At 40.7% G+C, this 19,445-nt stretch overlaps 1 protein-coding gene across 3 annotated transcripts in view; it reads right to left on the minus strand.

The window, feature by feature from the left end:
* LOC125891421 (chemokine-like protein TAFA-1) overlaps positions 1 to 16,335 on the minus strand; it is a 37,532-nt gene extending 21,197 nt beyond the window's left edge. For 2 of the 3 annotated variants that reach the window (XM_049580709.1, XM_049580708.1), the window contains exons 1-2: positions 15,957 to 16,335; positions 14,540 to 14,681 (exon numbers count right to left, since the gene is read on the minus strand). In XM_049580709.1, the coding sequence (XP_049436666.1) occupies positions 14,540 to 14,681 (142 nt within the window). In that variant the 5' untranslated portion in view covers positions 15,957 to 16,335. Of the gene's footprint in view, positions 1 to 14,539; positions 14,685 to 15,956 lie in introns of all 3 variants that reach the window. The other variant, XM_049580710.1, reaches the window with a different exon arrangement.
* Positions 16,336 to 19,445: the final 3,110 nt, after the last annotated feature.

Raw genomic sequence — 19,445 nt, forward strand, 5'->3', positions numbered from 1 at the left:
CAAGATAATTCTCTGAATATTGTTGAGTCCTCTTTTGTTTGCACTTGCGTGTAACTGCTAAGGCAGTAGAAGTAGGCAGAACTTGACACAGCGTCTAGACCGTCAACAACCAACGCACCCAGGGTACCTTTCACGTTGTATCTCGACATGGAAAGTCTATGACCAAACATCGATATGTGACGAGGTCGGAATGAGAATGTATTGTCATTGTAGGTTTCTGAGTTGTACACTGTGTCAGAGTCTCTTGCTTTAAAACATTACACAACGATTCATTGTGGCTGCAAGGATGTCCACACACTTTTTAATCATGTAGCTAACTGGCCAATATGTGAAAAAATAGGTGCCACACCATAATTTACTGTTAGCTAGCTCACCTCATTGTGCAAGGATTCATGGGTAACAGTTAGCCTGTCATTAATGTTGTGTACTGTAAACAGATTTTATAAATAGGTCAGTTTATCATTGCTAATATGTTGGACTCACATTAATGTGTATTTTCAGAAACATTTGAAAAAACTTAAATTAAATTACGAAGAGGTAATCTGGGGCCCCACGCAGTAACTCTGAGGACCCTAAAGGGGTCACACACCCCCTGTTGAAGACCCAGGATATAGTCTATAATCACCTGAAAATACGGGTCAGTGTGTTTTTGTTACCTTGGAATGAGCCGTTTATGTCTACATAGGGAGCGGGTCCTTGTCCATGGAGATCACCATGTTTCACCGCCATGTTTCTACAGTAGCCCAGAATAGACAAACCAAACACTGGCTCTAGATAGGGCAACATTTGCATTATCATGCTGGCCACCGTAGTTGAACACCCCCCCACATTTTTCAACGTGAAACTACTTTATAACGTGGATCTTGAGTTATCAGAGAAAAAGGTGAGCACTGATTTGCAGGTGCTAGGTTAGTGGCCCGTCTCTGACATGCCTAACAGCATTGGAGAAACACTGATTTGTAACTTGAAAGTGCTTTATTTATTGTTTTTCCCCCCAATTTTAATTACAAGGTCCGTTTGTTTCAGAGAGGAAGAGTCCACTGCAGATAATTTGGCTCCTAGTAAAAACAATCCTGAATGGATTAGAAATAAGCTGAGCACATATTAGCAGGAGCTGGATGAGCGACCCATCTGTGATATGCCAAGCAGCGTCGGAGGAACACTGATTTGTAACATGTTTTCCTGTTGGAGAGGAAGAGATCACTGTGGAGAACTGAGCACCTGGCAAAAACCTTCTGAACAATGAACACCAAAGGAATTGTAACCAGGAGAAGTTTCAACTGGTTGCAACCTTCAATCCTCACCACTAGATGTCACTAAATCTCCCTACATTTTACACACTGTTCCTTTAAATTGGACATATGTTGATTTCAGTGACTGCCTCCTTAGATTTTGTAACTTTACAGAATATAGTAACAGATCATATTAAGAACCTATAAAAATAACTTTTACATGCTTTTTTTTGTAATTTAATATCATCTAGTGAGGCAGGACATGAAATATTCCAGTCAATCCTGCTATCATGTTGTTCATATTTGACAAAATGTCTTTCCCCCCATTTTCACACATGCAAACTCCAGTCTCTCCAGGAAAGGTAATTGGATCTGTAGTGTAAATATGCTAGAAGACTCATGGCACACCAAGGAGATATTAGAGAAGAAAAAAAAACTAAAAATCTGCAATAGAGCCTGATAAACCCAGTATTAATTACTTTGCTTATTTCTCATACTACCCTCCCCCTTGGAACCAATTAGTAAGTTGAGATGCTTCTTTTCAGTTTAATGAGGTCTAAGTAACGATAATGAATTTCATATTCCTGCCAAGCATTTAAAATAGGCGAGTGGAACCACAAAGGCAGTGCTATATGAAATGATCTCTCAAGCATAATTCCCATTCTGCAAGAAATATTTCTTTCATTGAGAAAATCAGAAATGAGGAAATTAGGTCCCATTTCCACCACTACAAATACAGAGGATGAATTAATAGAAGTAGTTTTTCTTCACGCTGATACCATTTGGGGATGGTAGGGTATTAGTCACATGAAATTGCACGGAATTGAAAGACCCAGTTTTAACTAGATATGAATAAACGATGTGTCTCACAAGTGGGTCACCAAATCTTCAAAATCACATCTAAATCTCACCACGAACGGCCAACAGTGAAGTGACAAAAGCCCTGCTCGTCGTCTAAAGAGCAGGGAGAGCCTGAGGACTGCCACACCTTGAAAATCCTCCACAAAGGGATGAAAGCCAGAGAGGGACAAAAACACCCTGTGACAAACTTGTTACATCTCCCCATATGATGTGGGTTAACAGGAAAAGTAGGCAGCAGGGTAGCCTTTTACCTTGGCAGGGAGCGTATTTGCTGCAACAATCCTCAGAACACATAAGACAAGAAGGTCTGAACTCCCTGATATAATATTTACAAGCGGTGGGGACACAAAGCTATCATTAGGGAAAACGTTGAATTAAAGAGGAGCAGTGCTCACACATGAACCCACAGCGGCTTGTGCAACCACTGACATCAGCAATTACTGTGAAGTGTGGTTATGGTTGGATCCTTCCCATTGTGAGGGCTTGTTTTCATTCCCTGGCATGGGAACAAAAGATGAAAGAGGTTGGATTGATTTTTTTTTTTTTTTTAAATGTTATTAATCATGAGAAATTTGAAGTGCTGGGCAACAAAAATGACAATGCAGAGTCCAGGTATGGTGCTTTAAAGTGCTTCAGATTTGTGGTGTTCACAGACTGGGTTCATATGCACAAATTTTTGCCCCTGTTTTGAAAAAGTCAGTGTTTCTACTCTGTTGTTTACATGGCTAATGAAAATGAATATTTCACTAATATTCCAATTTAAATGCAACCACGCGTACTCTGATTAACATGCCCTAAAATGTCACATATCAATCAAGTTTACCAGAGGTGGCAGACGTGTTTCATCATGCAAATAAAACCTCCCTCTTTCATTCCTTCAACCACCTTCTTAAAAAGGTTAGCGTTGCGATGTTTTCACTCATCCAAAAACCTGCTGATATTCAAGTCTTTTCTTCCAACCAGAAATGTCGGCTTTTCTTGTGGGCTTGCATCTCTGCCCCAGCCTTGCAAACTGTTGGCGAGTTGGTTTGTGTACAACGCACAGAGCTGACCATAAACAGGCAAGAGGTTGTGTTATAAACTGCGGGAAACACCCCAGTTGAGACGCATATTCCATATACGCTATATATATATATATATATATGTATATATATGTATATATATACATATATATATATACATATATATACATATATATATATATATATATATATATATGCCTAAAGAATGCTCCCAAAACCAAAATAATGTTGGCATATCCCACGTCTTAATCCGAAAGGGCTACATTCAGAATAAGGTCTATTTTGGAACATCTAAATAGACTATACTGTTTACATGACCCGCATCAAATTTAGAATGATGTCAATAATAGGCAAATATATTGTGCATTTAAATGACCCACAATTTAATGAAAGCACCAAAGCAAATTCCTTGTATGTGAAAACCTACTTGGCAATAAACTGGATTCTAATTCTCTCCTTAATACCAAGCGGCAGCCTGCGGGGCTGAAAAATGAAGCTGTTGCGAAGTGCCAAAAACTGCAGTTTTTCAAATGGTCACTTGAGGCTGGCTCCAAAAGTGAGTTAGTCCTCATAGACATCCATGCTAAAATGCTCAACTTTACATCAGAAATAAACATGGTTCTGGTCTGTGTAAGTAATTTACCTGTTCATGACAACTGTAACTATAATTCATTGTCAAAATGTTATTAAAGCTTTCAGTTATGCATAATTAATAGCGTGGCCGCTTTGAGTGACAGGTGCCATCCACTGACAAGTTGCTACGTTCGATTGCACTCAGAGACCCTCTAAGGCAGGGGTGTCAAACTCATTTTAGTTCATGGGCCATATACACCCCAATTTGATCTCAGATGATCCAGACTAATAAAACCACTGCACTACAACCTATAACTACTGTAAATATTTTACAGTATTTTCCCTTTTTTGTTTAAAGAATTGCAAGTACATTCTGTAGACGCTCATCCTTTTACAAAACAGATGAAGAGCCTGAGATGTCTCAAGAAAAATAGGTGCAACAACATGTCTCAGTTTTCCCACATTTAGTCAGTCTACCTCTCACTGTCATTACATGTGCATTAATCTGCACATTTATCGATATAGATTCTTTTGAACTGAAGCTGCTGATTGACAACATTTTGCACCATAGCTATCTTTAAACATGGTCACAGTAAGTATTCATCGTTATATCAGAGAGCTGTATTCTGCTCAGGGACTCTGAAGCAGAATTTTACATGAAGTGGGCAATGAATTGTTTAACTCGCTCCTGACACCTCTTTGTCATCTAGTGGGCTGGACTGGACCCTTTGGTGGGCTGTATGTTTGAAACCCCTGCTCTAAGGAGTCAGATGTTTAGATTTTCCATTGAGCACACTTAGTTTTAATGGTTTTAAGCCATTTTTTTTTTCTTTTGCTAGCTCAAATTTGCATCAGCTGGGTGCCAAGTAGCCTAGTGGACGTCCCATGTATGAAGGCAGTGTCCTTGCTACAGCAGCTGTGGGTCCAATTCCAGCCTGCGGCCCTATGCTACATGTCATCCCCCCTCTCCCCCCCGTCCACACCCACATCTGTCCTGTCAAAGAAAGGCAAAAGCCCAAAAAGTAATCTTTAGAATTAGCATTAGCATTATCATAGTTAATCATAAGCTGTGTCTCAAATTGCGTACTTCTGTACTTACACTAATTATTTTGAGTGCACAAGTGTGTTCACACTGAGAAGTATGGAAAAACACAGTGCACTGTGAGTACCCCGATGGTGCACTCAAAACGGTCAAGAATTTGAGTGTGGAACTATGGACACTTCTCGCCCTCAATGGTCGCCATCTTGGCTACGTAGCGGAAGGGGAGGGACCACTTTTCAAACTGGAAATGGCGTCCAAGGACGAACGTGAACATCGCTGCATTGTACAAATGTAAGTTATACATGTGTTTTTTGCACTAAGCACCACTATACTGTTGTCAGATACAAGCTGGCAGTATGTTTATTGGGTTAATTTAGCAGTCTGTAATGATTTTGTACTGCTAACGATAACGTGAATGCTAATGCTAGCTTGCTAACTAGCTAATTTGCAGTTGTCGTTTCCGGAAAGCGCACAACAGCCTTGTTTGGTTTGAGACAACACTACCCTGTTGAAATTTGTGCACTACACCATTAAGTACATAGTGCACATAGTATACTACATGCAAGTGTACTAACAAAAGTATGTGATTTGAGACACAGTGATAGATTGTAACTGCACAGTGCTAACCAAGCTAGCAGCTAGCGTTAGGTTTAGCTCCATTCTCTCATTCAAATATGGTCTCTTCTGGCTACAAAAATCCAAGATGGCGATGGCCAAAATGCCAAACTTCAGGCTTCAAAACGGGAGTCCACAAACCAATGGGTGATGTCATTGTCACTACGTCCATTATTTTATACAGTCTACAAGTAACACTTGATGACATCTTGCTTCTGCACACAGTATTTTGTTTGTACGCCCACTGGCTTTTTGGAGAATACTGCAGCAGAGAAAGCATTTAACATAAAAGCCTCTGCATTCTCGTAGCTCATGTGTCATCTTTGGAGGCCACTGTCGGTGTATGGCGCCAGCATAAACAAAACTTTAGTGTCGTGTATTGCTGAAGTCACTCCAACTCTCTTCAAAAAGCAAGACAAACACAAAGAGATGTGAAATGACTTAGAAAGAGACACAAAAGTTCTAAAAAGAGAAACAAAAAGACCAGACAGAGGTGCAAAAAAACCTCAGAGTGACACACAACGACTACAAAGACTGTCCTGCAGGAGGTGGTTTACAAGTCTGCATCCAGGGCCTCATTGTCTCGTAATCCATCTGTGCCTGTGAGCTATTTAGAGTTACAAATTGCAGCTATTTATCAATATTTCACAGAGATATTTTATTTGGTATTCATTTATTACAATGAATAGACAATGTAATTATTAATAATGTACAGTTTATCATCGCCCAGAACCAGGGCTTTGAATGTGTCTTAACATATTTTTACTTTTTTTTTTTAACAAATGTAAAAAAGTGCCCTGCTCTGACCCCCCACCCAAAGTTTCTAAACTCCTGCACAGAGGCATGATTAACAGTAATGAAAGTTTAACACTAATTGCTCCTAACATCATCATTACACATTTATCAGTATGAAAAATTAATATAATACATAAACTCTGTTAAGAAGCCTTTAATTTATTTTCAGCTACAGATCATTATGTTCTGCAGGCTCAGTAAGTTTCCAGAACATTGTTTAATATGAGCAAAGTCCCTTATTTGGTTTGCTGTTTGCACACAACAACAAAAAAAGAGTAGCATCTGTAATAGCTGAGCTTTGTTTTGGACTATTTCTGGATTAAAGCAAACTGAAGGCTTTTATCAGGACTCAAGGTTTCAGAGTCAACTATCCTTCAGCTATGTCAGCTGTCACAACAACATATTTAGAAAACTGCTGCTAACTACTAAACAAAACAAGGGTCTTAAAATCTTGCTAATGACCCCAAGAGGATGCTCTGCTTCTTTTACCCAGCGGAGCAAAGTGGTTTGAAACGACTAATAATCCCATTCTGAGGCACAATGTGTTCTGCAGTTATTAAAAAGCAAACGTCTCTTAACTACAAGCCTCCTTTTATGTGCAGTCATGATTATTTTTTTGGCTAGGGGCTGCAATCCGTGGTAGCAGTGCTTGAACATAAATGTACTTCTTAATTTGGGCTTTAACAGTATAGTCCTCATTAGCTATTTGGAGCAGGACATTTGGTTTAGTACACAGAGTGTTTCAGCTCTCTCTATCCTGTGATCCCAATAATTACAGACTTATTAGTATAATACACCCTACTTACAGTTTACATCTTATAAATTGCGGAACATTTATTGAAAAGTCTTACAAAGTTAAAAGTGCGTCAGCAGTCGACGAGCCCGCTTCATGTGCTTATGTTTAATGTTGACATTTTTAACCCTGAAACACATACCTCAGTTCTTTAGAGAGATAAGGTCCATGTTATTCTGTGTTATTGATTCATTTTATTTAATTGAGCTCATAAGTGCCTGCTGTTTCTCAAAATATTTGTTTCTAACACTTCTCTTGTGTCAGAATGCTATTGTGTGGATGTCCAGTCCGGTCTGAAATATATCTACAACTATACAACACGATCTCACTCCGAAGTCTTTCGAATTCCGGCTCTTGCAGTGACTTCTGGCGTCAGACTCCAATGAAAAAAGCTGGCCCCTCACGTCAACATGATATGTGGTTGATTGTCGTTATTGTTTAATGGGGCCTGGTGGCATCAAGGGGAAACAGGGTGGAACAACAGCAAAAGTTAAGGCACAGGTAGTCCGAGTAGGGCAGACAGGAGGTGTGGTGGATGGGATCATCAACCACCAACTTTCACCTGGGAGGCTGGTGTTCGCTTCCTGTATGATTGTAAAGCCAAACCCTAAACGTAACCGCATGTGTTTGTTGTTGAAGGAAACAAAAACGTCAATTCATGGTGTTGTACCAACGTGCGTTTATTCTAAAGGAGAATGTTTACAAATTGTACATTTCCTTTGAAAACAGAAGTGTATTTTGGAAACAGACAATGCATGTAACAGGCAGAACTTGGCATGGTATCCCAGAACGTCAACAACCAATGCACCCAGGGAACCTTCCACATCGTATCTCGACGTGGAAAGTCCATGACTAAACGTCGATATGCGGCAAGGTCGGAGTGAGAATGTGCTGAACTATACGATGGATTGCCATGTAATTTTGCTAATGCAGTCATGGTGCCTGAAGGATAAAGCCTAATGACTTTGGTGACATCCTGACCTTTAATACCTCCATGCCAGCAATCTCTGTGGCCAGAGGCATTACAATTCCAGTTGCTTGTCTATACCATTCTCATGCACATAACATCTCAAGGACGCCTTGAAAGGTTTTCTTTAAATTTGGTGGCCATAGGTCAAAGATCAAGGTCACTGTGACCTCCCAAAACATGTTTTTTGCCACGACTGAAGAATTCACTGGCTAATTATGACAATTTAACACAACTGTCTAATAGGATAAAACGGTGAAGTGATGACATTTTATATCCAAAATGTCAAAGGTCAGCTCCACTGCGACATCATGATGTTATGCAAAACACTTTTCTAGCCACTATTCAGCGCCATATCTCAGGAGCAGAAGGGGAGACATTTGGTCAGATACTGAATGTGACGGTAATCTAAGTTCTCCGTCTTGAAGCTGTGCTGGTTGTTATAGATCTCCTGTGCTGATGGGTTGAAGGTGTGTGTGTGATGGACCCATGTTTAAGGAAATGCTGCTTTACAGTAACATCAATATTTACAGCACTGTCAGCTGTCATGGCTACATGAGTCTGGACAGATGTGGATGTAAACTGTAACTTGACCGGTTGGCGGGGTTCTCTTGCACCACCATGAGGCTGACTTGGATTCCAGTTAAATGTCTCAACAACTAACTGATGGATTGGTGTGCAATTTGATTCAGAAGCTCATGATAAATAGAAACTACTTTGATGATCCCTGAACTTTTCCTCCAGCGCCATTGTCAGTTGGCGTCCTGTCCATGATGTACCTTGTCTTTTATCCACCGTCAGCTGGGACTGGCTTCAGATCCCCCGTGACCCTCAAGTATAAACGGGTATAGCAAATGGATGGGGATGTGCTAATGACATTCCCATCAGCCTCAGCTGTACTTGTGTTTAGTGCTAATTGGCAACTGAGATGGTGAACATGCTGCTGATGTTAGCATTTAGCTCAAAGCCCAGCTGTGCATGAGTGCATCCTCACATTGCTGTAGACTCCTAAAGTGTTTCCATATCAGGTATGATTAATTCATACCATACCCGGGTATGATCGCCTCCCTTCTCCACTCCCCTACCACTCAGCTTTTCATTAGTAATATTCTTCCATACCACAGTATACTTGCGTCATCGTCTACGTGATATTTGTTTATGTTGTCACCACAGTGTAAAAAAACAGCACTTAATGCAAGATCCCAAGCTTATACAATGGAGTCAACCTTCGCATTGTGCCAACAAAAAGGACCCTGTCTCTTGCCTTCCTACTTTATCACCCATGGCTGTGCAGCACAGAGGATGAGATCGTTGGGTTCTGCATGCATATGCAGATTTCAGAGGAGACGTGTGGTGCTGAGAAATGCCTTTGCAACTCTATACACCAACTGCTACTCGCATTATATCTACTTCCATGTTTTGGTACAGTTGGGTTTCATACCTGATGCGAACCACACCAGAGTCACATGAACCATTCTTGAGACCACCTTTTTAAGGAGGGTATGGTGGGTATGGTACGGGGTTCACACTACTCAAACAAACTGGAATTGTGGTCAAGTGTACTCAGATCCAGGCCCAGGTCCCTGATGTTTAAGCCTCCTTTGTGTTGTTCTGATTCTTAATATTTCATATCTCGTGCCCATGAGGATGAGGATTATATTTTTGAGCCAAATGATCAGTCAGATATTTCAGAAACAGAATTGGAGACTGATTGTTGTAGAGCTAGCTCAGAGTTCTTTTTCTCAACAGCAAAATAGCAGGCAACCGTGTGTATGTCCATTTTTCAATGACCACAAGACTGTAAGATTGATTTGTGATAACTGTTCTGGCTAGTCTGTGTTTGGTACCTGACAGTCATTGACAGTAGCCTGTGTGCAATTTTGTAGCATAAACAAGACTTAAAATAAGAGAGGCTCAGACATGGAGTTGCACATTTGAGGGTTTACACACAAGAAAGCCAAAGAATTAGTGCATCATGACAATTTGTAGTGTCTGGCAAACAAGCACTATCAGTTGACATACCCACAGCTTTCCAATACACATTTAAAGGTGTTTCCTGTCACTTAAGCTACTGTTTTCTCTGTTATTCAGACAACCAGCTCCGAGAACAACTGCTTCTCCTCACATAACAAATCTGGCCTGAATCAGCGCCAGATCTTTCACCCTCCTCAGTTAACATTTGTTTAAATTTGTTTAACATGTAATTAGAAATTGTTTAGTATCAGTTTAGCATTGATTTAGCATTTGTTCAACTCTCGTTGTCTGTGGGGGAATTCCCCCACGGCCCCCCGACTATCCTACACTAAATTTATCATTGTAATCCTATCTATGGGCGACCACGTGTTCCGCTTGCACTGACTGTTACGGATTATATAGATGACATAGATTATTCACAACAAAGTTATAAATGTAATGTAAGCATGGCTAAACATTCTTCAGAGTTAGTGCTTGCCTGTATTGTGCAGCTATGTGTAATTCAAAACATGAAATCTAAGTATGCATATAAATGCAAGCATAGATTTAAAATACAACCCTTTAAATATTTAAAATATGATTATAAACTGAATACATGAAATCCCACAGCCACCTATCAGACACAGTGTACTCTTCATAGTATATACTCAGTGTGTTTATTAGACAGAAGACAAATAAATGGTATAACTGCGGTTTGGGTTGGGCTTACTCTTGTTAATAGAATGTTCTGAGATGCTCATAAGCCATGCTATTTTAATTTCTAGCTCAATTTGTGTTAAATAACTAATTGGTTTCCGCAGACCAAATGTATTAAGATTTGGAAAAACACAACACTTATATGTAAAATGGAAAGAAATTGTATTTCTCCCAGCACCAAAAATAACTGTGACCTCAACACTGCGACATGAATCGAGCCGTGAACTTTGTCTGCTGTTAACACCCTTTTTATTAATGCTTGGGGAATCTGGCTAAGACAAGAAACAGCTGGTGTAATCTTAAGAGAGAAAGCTGGCTAATTAATTAAGCTGTGGGCCAAAGAAATTCATTTTGCATATAAGCGTTGTGACCACAAACCATAGCCCCTGCACAGAATTGGCTGAAAGACTTCAATTAAACATGCTGTTTAAACAAATATCCACAAGCTTAGAGGAGCTCTCTCTTATGAATAATTCATAGCCTGGAAGAGAAAATAAATGGGAAATACTGAAATATGTAAAACCTATTTGTAGCTGTGAGCATACAGTAATAATTACGGCACTGATTGTTCTTAGATTCATTTACTTAAGAATATATTTTTCTTGCAGGGCTAACCAAGGAAATGACACGAATAGTTTATTTCGGGTAGAATATAAGATACAACATTGGCAAAGTAAACAAGCTTCTCCTCTTCTTACTACAGAGCAAATAAAGTAAAGCAAGTCCACTTTTTTAGGCTATGGAGAAAGTGTCTGGTTTCACAGAATGGTCAGGGGTCCTTTGACGGCACGGTGGCATGTGTAATAGCATCAGGACAAAGTGGGTTTGCTGAGCTCCAGATGTGGAGAGGCCTCGGGCAGAGGTTGCACGCCACTTCCCATTGGCGCTGCAGCGGAGCAGAGATGACACTAGCAAGAGCATGGTTGAGAGGAAGTCTAGGGTAGGGGTGGAGGAAGATGTATGTCAAAATAATGTGCCTCCAGGATGCATTATATAAGGCTATTAAATTGTCAGTGTCTAAAACAGTGCATAGAGGATACAACCTTTGTTTGTGACAGCCGAAAATCCATTTTTCATGTTTGTTTCATTGTGAGCTTTAGCAGCGAGTGGTTTCTTTTGTTGGAGCGCACTGGAGAAAAAAAAAAAAAGCCCTGATCCTCTACTCCTCATTAAAGCTCCTGAAGGGGAGACATGAGGGATTTAAATGGTATTTTTGCTCTGGAAAGAAATGAAACTATAGGGGCACTCCGTTTTCTAGAGGAAAACTGATACTAATGCTGCTTAACATTGAAATTACATTCATGTTTTCAAGACGGACCGACAAGGCCGAGGAAGGACGGTGACCATAGGTGATATAAAGAGCTATCACAGTAGGTAACAGTGTGAGGCGAGAGGAAGACAGTGAAATGGATATTGCACAGAGTAAAGTATTTATGATTTAAGTCTGAATAAATTATAATATACAGTGGATACTTACAAGTGAGTTACTTCTGCTTGTATCCCCTGTTCTGCTGCTCTGAATATCTTATCTCGTTATGCTCGTTCACTCACAACTACACATTTTACAGCAACGACTAGGTATGAGATTATCCGCACAGTGTTGAGAATTGATGCCCTTTCAGTTATGAACAGGTTGACCCGGCAAAGCCGACATTCGGTGGGAGTAAGTTCACGAGGGAGCAAGGCCACCTCAGGCAGCCGCTATCTACTTTTTGTCTCCTACTCTCCGTTATCACCTGCATATGATGCACTGCATCACCATTGGCATGATTTCCGCCACAGGAAATAGACTGCTGCTCAACACATTTAACACATCTTTGTTCTCTCTGCAGTGAGCATATATTACATACAAGAGCTAAGCTGTTACTCCTGAATAAGTGTGATTTGTCACACCTGCATATTATATTCTCACTTTTTCAGGGGCTGGATTAAGTTTTAAAATCGATGCAAGTGGGAGGATTACTTTTTTTATTTAGCCAGTCAATGTTCCAGACAAGGACAGTTCTCCTCCTGAGGTTTCCCCTGGACATGTTCAGGGGTCGAGAAACGCATGACCCCAAAAGCAACATCTCTGCCTGGCACTTTACGGATGCACGACAAATACAATCTGTTCTCTTTTGTGCACAGTTCACGCTCTTTGCACCAAATAAATACAGCACCTTATGAATCATACCGCGGAGAGCAACACTGCCTGCACCAGAAAGGCAGAGAACAGCCGTAAGCATATCTAAGAGAGTGGCAGGCAGCAATCTGTAAGTAGAGCTGTGGGGTGGAAAGCAGGATTCCTTGTCCGAATCACTGAGCATACACAAGCAGCTACTCAAGGGTCATCCAGCTAATGGACCTCTGGACACACGCTCTTTGCAATAAGGCTGTCAATATTTCAGTGCACAAGTGGAATAGTTGCTTATACGCTGTCAAGGAAATTATCACCAAAAACACGTTTGGATTGAGCAACACAATGCTGCTGATAAATCTGTAATCTTCCTGTCTTGTGTGCCTTTTCACGCTGCAGGTGTTTTTATTTACAGCTGATCGTTTATCTGGAGTTTGTGTGTGCTGTGTCTGAACATCAGGTCACATTTCAGCTTTTTCCAAAGTCACCACACGTGATTGACTTGGTTTTTCCAAGCAGCACCTCCCCAAATAGATCTAAATTTCTATTGGCAAGGACACAACTGATCCCTCGGCCTCTGTAATCTCGATTTCCGCTGGTAATACCAGTCACCGTGAACTTGTGGCATTTCGCTGCCTTTAATGATTGGCCCAATGGTCTGCAACCAATGGCCTTCTTGCCACCAATTCATGACCCGTCAACCCCAATCCTCCCACCAATCCAACAGGCACACAGCACACAGCACAGAACAAATGTCCCAGTGTCAGAATCAATCCAGACAGGCTTCCCATCCTCCTCTCATAAAACTGGCATCTCATTTATCCAGGAGTGAGGACTAGCCATACTATGGTAAATGGAATGACAGGGCATTTACACTTTTAGAGGCAGAGGGTCCTGAAGGATTCAAATTGTCCGCTTTGAACTCGTTTTCTCCAAAGAGGTACCTCAATGCACATTTGAAATATTAATTCCATTTCCCTTTTGTTGACTTGAGACCACTTTCTAGAAGATATCCTATTTGTGAATGTTTCTTCCTTTTTTCTTTCTTTCAAAAACATTTTTTCCTCCTCCAATATATGTGCAGACGTGAGTAATGAAATGAAGGTGTTGGAACAGGAAGTCTTCTGACTCACAATATTGAGAGTATTGAAAGGACCCCTTGCTGATATGCTTGAGGTGCACCGGCGCATAGAGGAAATAACAGACACCAAGGACCTGCACGCTCATGCAGCTACTTCTCCCTTTGAAGTTCTGACAGCATTCGACTTCCTCTCCTCCGTTGAATCCTGAGATCATAATTATTTACCATAACCACGGCACACATCCGCCTGATGAAAAACAAAAGTTCGACTGCAATGTTTCGGTCATATTCTATTCAGTGCAATTTCACAGGAACCACAATCACACAGATCAAATTGAGAAGGAGCAGTGTAGCATGAATATCAACTGTAATAGCTCAAGACAGAAAGCGCAAAGGCAGTCATTGTCTATCTTTGTGATCTTCAGTACAGAAACTCTCATGCTATCAAGGCCAGATCTTAATGAAAAACAGCCACTGTACAATGTGTCTGCTAAATAATTGGCTGTTAGTCCAAGCTTAACTGATAATATATCAATGACTGAAACAGCTTCATGAAATCAAGATGGAAATAAAAACCCAGAGCGAAATAAAGAGTTATTTTCCCCAACCTTGTGACAATCTAATTAAACACATGAGCAACCACACCCAGGATGCCACAGCAACATAACAGTGCTAAAGGGGCGATCACAGCGAGTGAGAGGAAACATTTGCTTCTCATTTTGATGCTTCTGAGAGATCTGTAGCACCCAGAGAAGGACAGCGAAGGACTCACCGATCATGTGGATGGTGGTTCGTCCGGGCCTCGTCCCATGATGCTGTTGGATGGTGTCGTAGAAAGTGGCCTGACACAGCTGAATGGCAGTCACACTGACCCAGAGGCACAGGCAGAGCAGCCAGGACATGACAGGACACATCTGCTAAGGACCGGCAGAGGTGGAGTCAAAGCAGAATACATCATGTTCTCAACCTCTGACCTTAAACCCACCCTCCCCAACACACTTCCGGAGTCGTGAGCAAAATAAATTAATAAATACAAATAAATAGATTTCGTGATTTTGTATGAGCACTCCTCTCTATAATTGGCCTTAACGCTCCTCGGCGGAGTCTTTTAGTCATCGGAATTTATCATTAGCATGATTATATAAGTATGACTTCTTCACTGTTTCGTCTTCCTAGTTTGCCCTGTCTTGTCCCTGAGCCACAACGCTGCAAATGTGGAGTGATCCCTGGGGAGTTTTTCCCATGCAGCAGAGATTTCCCCTGACAGGCTGACTCCCTTCAACTCCTGAGCTGTGCTCCTGCCTCAAAACCTAAATCAAACTTAAAGAAAGATAAGATTTTCTTTTTTTTCTCTCTTTTTTTTTTGCAAGCATCTGGCTGCCGAGGCTTTTCTGTATCTGTCAGAATAATGTGACAGTGACACAGCAGTAATAGGAATCAAAAGCCTTGTAATGTTTCACCATGCTGTTATAGATAAGAAAAAAAAAGAAAGAAAAGAAATAGAACAACAGCGAGGAATGCTCCTGGTCATAGGAGAAAGGTAGCTGTGAAGGAAATCTATGAAGGAGAAAATGCAAAACGTTTTAGCCCTGAAACAGTTTTATCCACAGCAGCAAACTGGCAACAAGCATTAGATTATTAACCATCTTTAAATGCATTAATTCATACCACGGGCTGTTTGTCACATTTATGAGATATATTAGGATTTAATTCTTCAGGATACGATTTCAACATGATAAGTGCACGAAAACTTTTATAGGTCCACAGGAAGAATGTATTGCATCTATTAGCACTATTAAGGTCATGCAAGATGTGCTTTCTCCAAATTCTACTCATGATATTTAGATTGCAGAACACTTTTCAGCCCTTTCACATGTTCACTGTGCTTTTCAGCATCTACAGTAGCGATAAAACAGTTTAGAAAATGGCTAAATGCCTGAATAAACATCTTAAATGAAATTTTCGGTTGAATCAATATTAAATCGTATCATGGGAAAAGATAAAATAAAATGCATTCGGTTTATCTAGACAAAATGTCACAGAGTACAGTCATGTGTGCAGATTTCACATTTAAATCCAAACTGATTTTTATGCTACATATATGATTTGCCAGTTCTATGCAAAAAGCTGAATCTCTTCACAATTACATGATTTATTTTTTGCCCAGAGGAGAAAGAAGAGAATCTTACCTGAGCAACCCAACAAAGAGTGTATAAATATCTCAACAGAATGACATAAATCCATCCATAATGCTGCTCATGTTGATCCCATCCAATAACTCTGAATTTAGCTCGAGGAGGGAACTCCACTGACTCTGCCTCCCTGCTCCACACTTTGATAGCAACAGTCCAGTGATTCAGAAATGACCGTCAAGCCGGAGTCAGGAAATAGATTTACAGCTCTTTCAATTCCACCTTTGAAATATCACTGCTTCCCCTTGAGGAGCTGCTCCCACTGACACTGAATTCATTTGCCCCTTCGCATTTATAGGCACGTGCGGAGTGCTCCTTAATTAACTGTAGTGGAATCTCTTCTTTCACCGTCTGCATCCTTCCAGTGAGAGGCAGCCTCTGAGCAGCGGCTCTCGCTGAGTCCCCCCTCAGCGAGCACTAAGAAACAAATGTTCCCGTGCAGCCTGGCTGTGTGTAAAGACTGTATCACATGTCTTAAAGCCAGACTGCCTCTGGATTAGATGGCATGGTGGAACTCCACCTGATCATATGCTTCTGACAAATGCAAATCAGGGAAAGTGGCACCACTCATGTAGCTGTGACCACATGATTAACAATTATTTACATTTAGAATGGATTCCTTTTTCTCCCGAGGAAGCATTGCCTTTCATTCCTCTTGGGTTTTTTCTTGTCGTCAGACAACTAAGAACATGCCTAATCTTTCTTAAGTGATTGAAAGTTATTCCAAGAAACTTAACCAGAAAGTCAGGCTGTTATATTTCCAGATAGAGTATGTGAGGAGGGAAAGAAGTACACCCTCCATCCTTAGCTTACCTTTGTGCTGGTAGAGGAAGGTGTGAAAAAGAAGATTATGAGCACATGTTTTAACAAGCGGAGCAGAAAAGAAAATTGAAATCGGATTGTGATGAGAAATAATAATGTCCATTCAGCTGAAGGTAATCTTCACTTACAGTGGGGGAGTTCTTCAGTGTATGATGGAGACGTAATGGTTGATCGTAGCACAGAAGGGGAGGTGAGTGCTGTTATTTGGAGTAAATCAGCGCCGATCAGTATGTGGGAAAAAGCTCGATCCTCCCCGTTCCTCGCCACCTTCGCTACATGGTGAGCTCTACTTTTGCATTGTGTCTGGATTTTTTATCACTGGCATGCAGAACATGCCCAAGGCCTGCAGCTCACACTGCCATCTCTACGGCATAAAGACTTCACATTTTATTTTGATGCTTGCTCAGGAAGACAGGGTGCATTCCCAGTTCAGGAAGGAGTGAAGAATACCCAGAGTGAGAGGAACAGCAAGAAACTGCTTGAGATGTAGGCACACTACAACACAGCATTAATGTCTGAGGCTTTGGCAGAGTCAACTCTGTGCAGAGGGGATTTGGGACATATAGAAGGGAGCCAAATAGCATAAACTGCTGAGTTGTAATAAGCAGAACAATAGTTTCTGAAGATGGGGCAGTCATTAATTGTTCATAGAGATTTTCCCATGTTGACACTGCGCTTTGACACTCTAGGACTGAACTTTATTCGAGCCATCTGTTTCACAGGGAGCTTGTTGAGAGATATGTAGAATTCTTGGAGCACATTGAAGGGTTCTGTATCCAGCACACAGTTAATAATATAATTGATCTTTATTTCTCTGAGACACACAGGCAATTATCCAAAGCGCTTGGAAAGAAGTGTTCATACAGTCAGGGTGATACCACAGAATCACTGATACTGACGCCAATACTTTTATTAGTGAAAGTAGGAGGCTGTTGTACTATTAGGAAATAGGGCTGGTGTTGGAGCCATAATATAGTTTTGTTTGTTTACTCTGTCCTTATCTAAACAAGGTAAACATATTATATACACATGCAGTTATTAAACTGAGCACAGGGTGGAGCATCCATGGTGAAGGGCATATACTGTAGGTAAGATAATGAGAATCAGGTATTGAATGGGGAAGCAAACAGTTTTCAGCCGTGTTGTGGAAGCATGTTGAAGTATTGATGTGTAAAACTGAATTGCTGAATGTAATAATGATTACATATGGACAATGCTGTTGCATGTATATATTGTTTTGAGAATAAATGGATTGCCAAATCCAAAGGGATAAAGCACACTGGACATTGCTTTTGTCAGCCCAGAACTGTCTGGAACAAGTTCACCTGTTCACCCCTCAGTAGCTTGTTCAGACATTTTGGGATGTTAAAAAGTCACTACAGCCGGGTTAAAGTAATCTGTACCTTTTAAGGTATCAACCAGTGGCGTAAGGTAGTTACCGGCCCCAGTGCACCGGATTATGACGGGCCCTAGTGCATATGATCGTCACATGATCAGAGACTTGACATTGGGTAAGATCAACAAACATATCACCCAGCAATCATCATTGATTATCTGTATATAACTTAAATTTAATTTAAATAGTTGATTTATAGTTATAGAAAAAGAATATATTTATTTTATAGATGCTATTGACTATTTTACAACAAAAGAAAAAATAAACATGACAGTTGGGTTTGCCTTGTTCAAAGGCATATATAGCAAATGGCACTGTTTTTAATAATGAGAGTTCTTTGAACAATCACCCATAAGGGCCCATTCTCCACCCACACATTGCTGGAGGTCCCACTCTCTCAGTGGGCCCCCCACCACACGGGCCCAGTGCAACTGCACTGCCTGCACCGTCTATATTTACACCCCCGGTATTGACCAAAATAAGCCAGTACCAAGTGTTTTTCTCTAGTCAAATGATAACCACATTTGATCATTTTTGTACCCAGATCCTTAAAAAGTAACTACTTGTATGATTTCGCAACAAGCAAGCAACTACAAGTGTTTAATTCGACGTGTGATTGGCCCACTACAACAGCAGCATGTTGTCTTTACCAATAAAACGACCACATAGATCGACTGTAGCAGCTTATTACGATTCATACTTGTATTTATTGTAATGCAGTACCCTCTAGTGGCTGTAGTAATTATTACAGGAGCAGAGGAGGAAGTGACGGGACCTGACATGGCCTAAAAAACGACAAAGTCTGTGTAATGTTCAGATATCGTGAAAAAGGGTGGATGGGAGGGATGGTGGATGGGTCAAGCAAACACTTCTTTTAATAACAACATAGCCTAGTTTGCAAGTTTGTGCAGCATGCTAAGCTAGAAACTTATGTGACATGTTGTATGTGACGTATGTCACCTGACATACATCATGTTATGTTAGTGACTAAAGTACTTACTTAATGCCAAACCATGATTTTTTTTCTAAACCTAACCATGTACTTTTGTTGCCTGGACCTAACCAGGTAGTTTTGGTGTGGAACTGCAATAATTTCATGAAGTTAAGGGATGTTTCATGATGGTAAAAACGTGGTAATATATGTAGTTTTGTAAGTCAGTGGAAATTGACCTGTTCTACTGTTTAGGTATGAGAGAGCATTGTGTCTGTTGTTTGGTGAAGTTGAGTGTGGTGTGTTTGACGGAGTTGGATGTCACCAAAACGTTCGA

Source organism: Epinephelus fuscoguttatus, linkage group LG7, assembly GCF_011397635.1.
Source record: "Epinephelus fuscoguttatus linkage group LG7, E.fuscoguttatus.final_Chr_v1".
Classification (NCBI taxonomy): Eukaryota; Metazoa; Chordata; class Actinopteri; order Perciformes; family Serranidae; genus Epinephelus; species Epinephelus fuscoguttatus.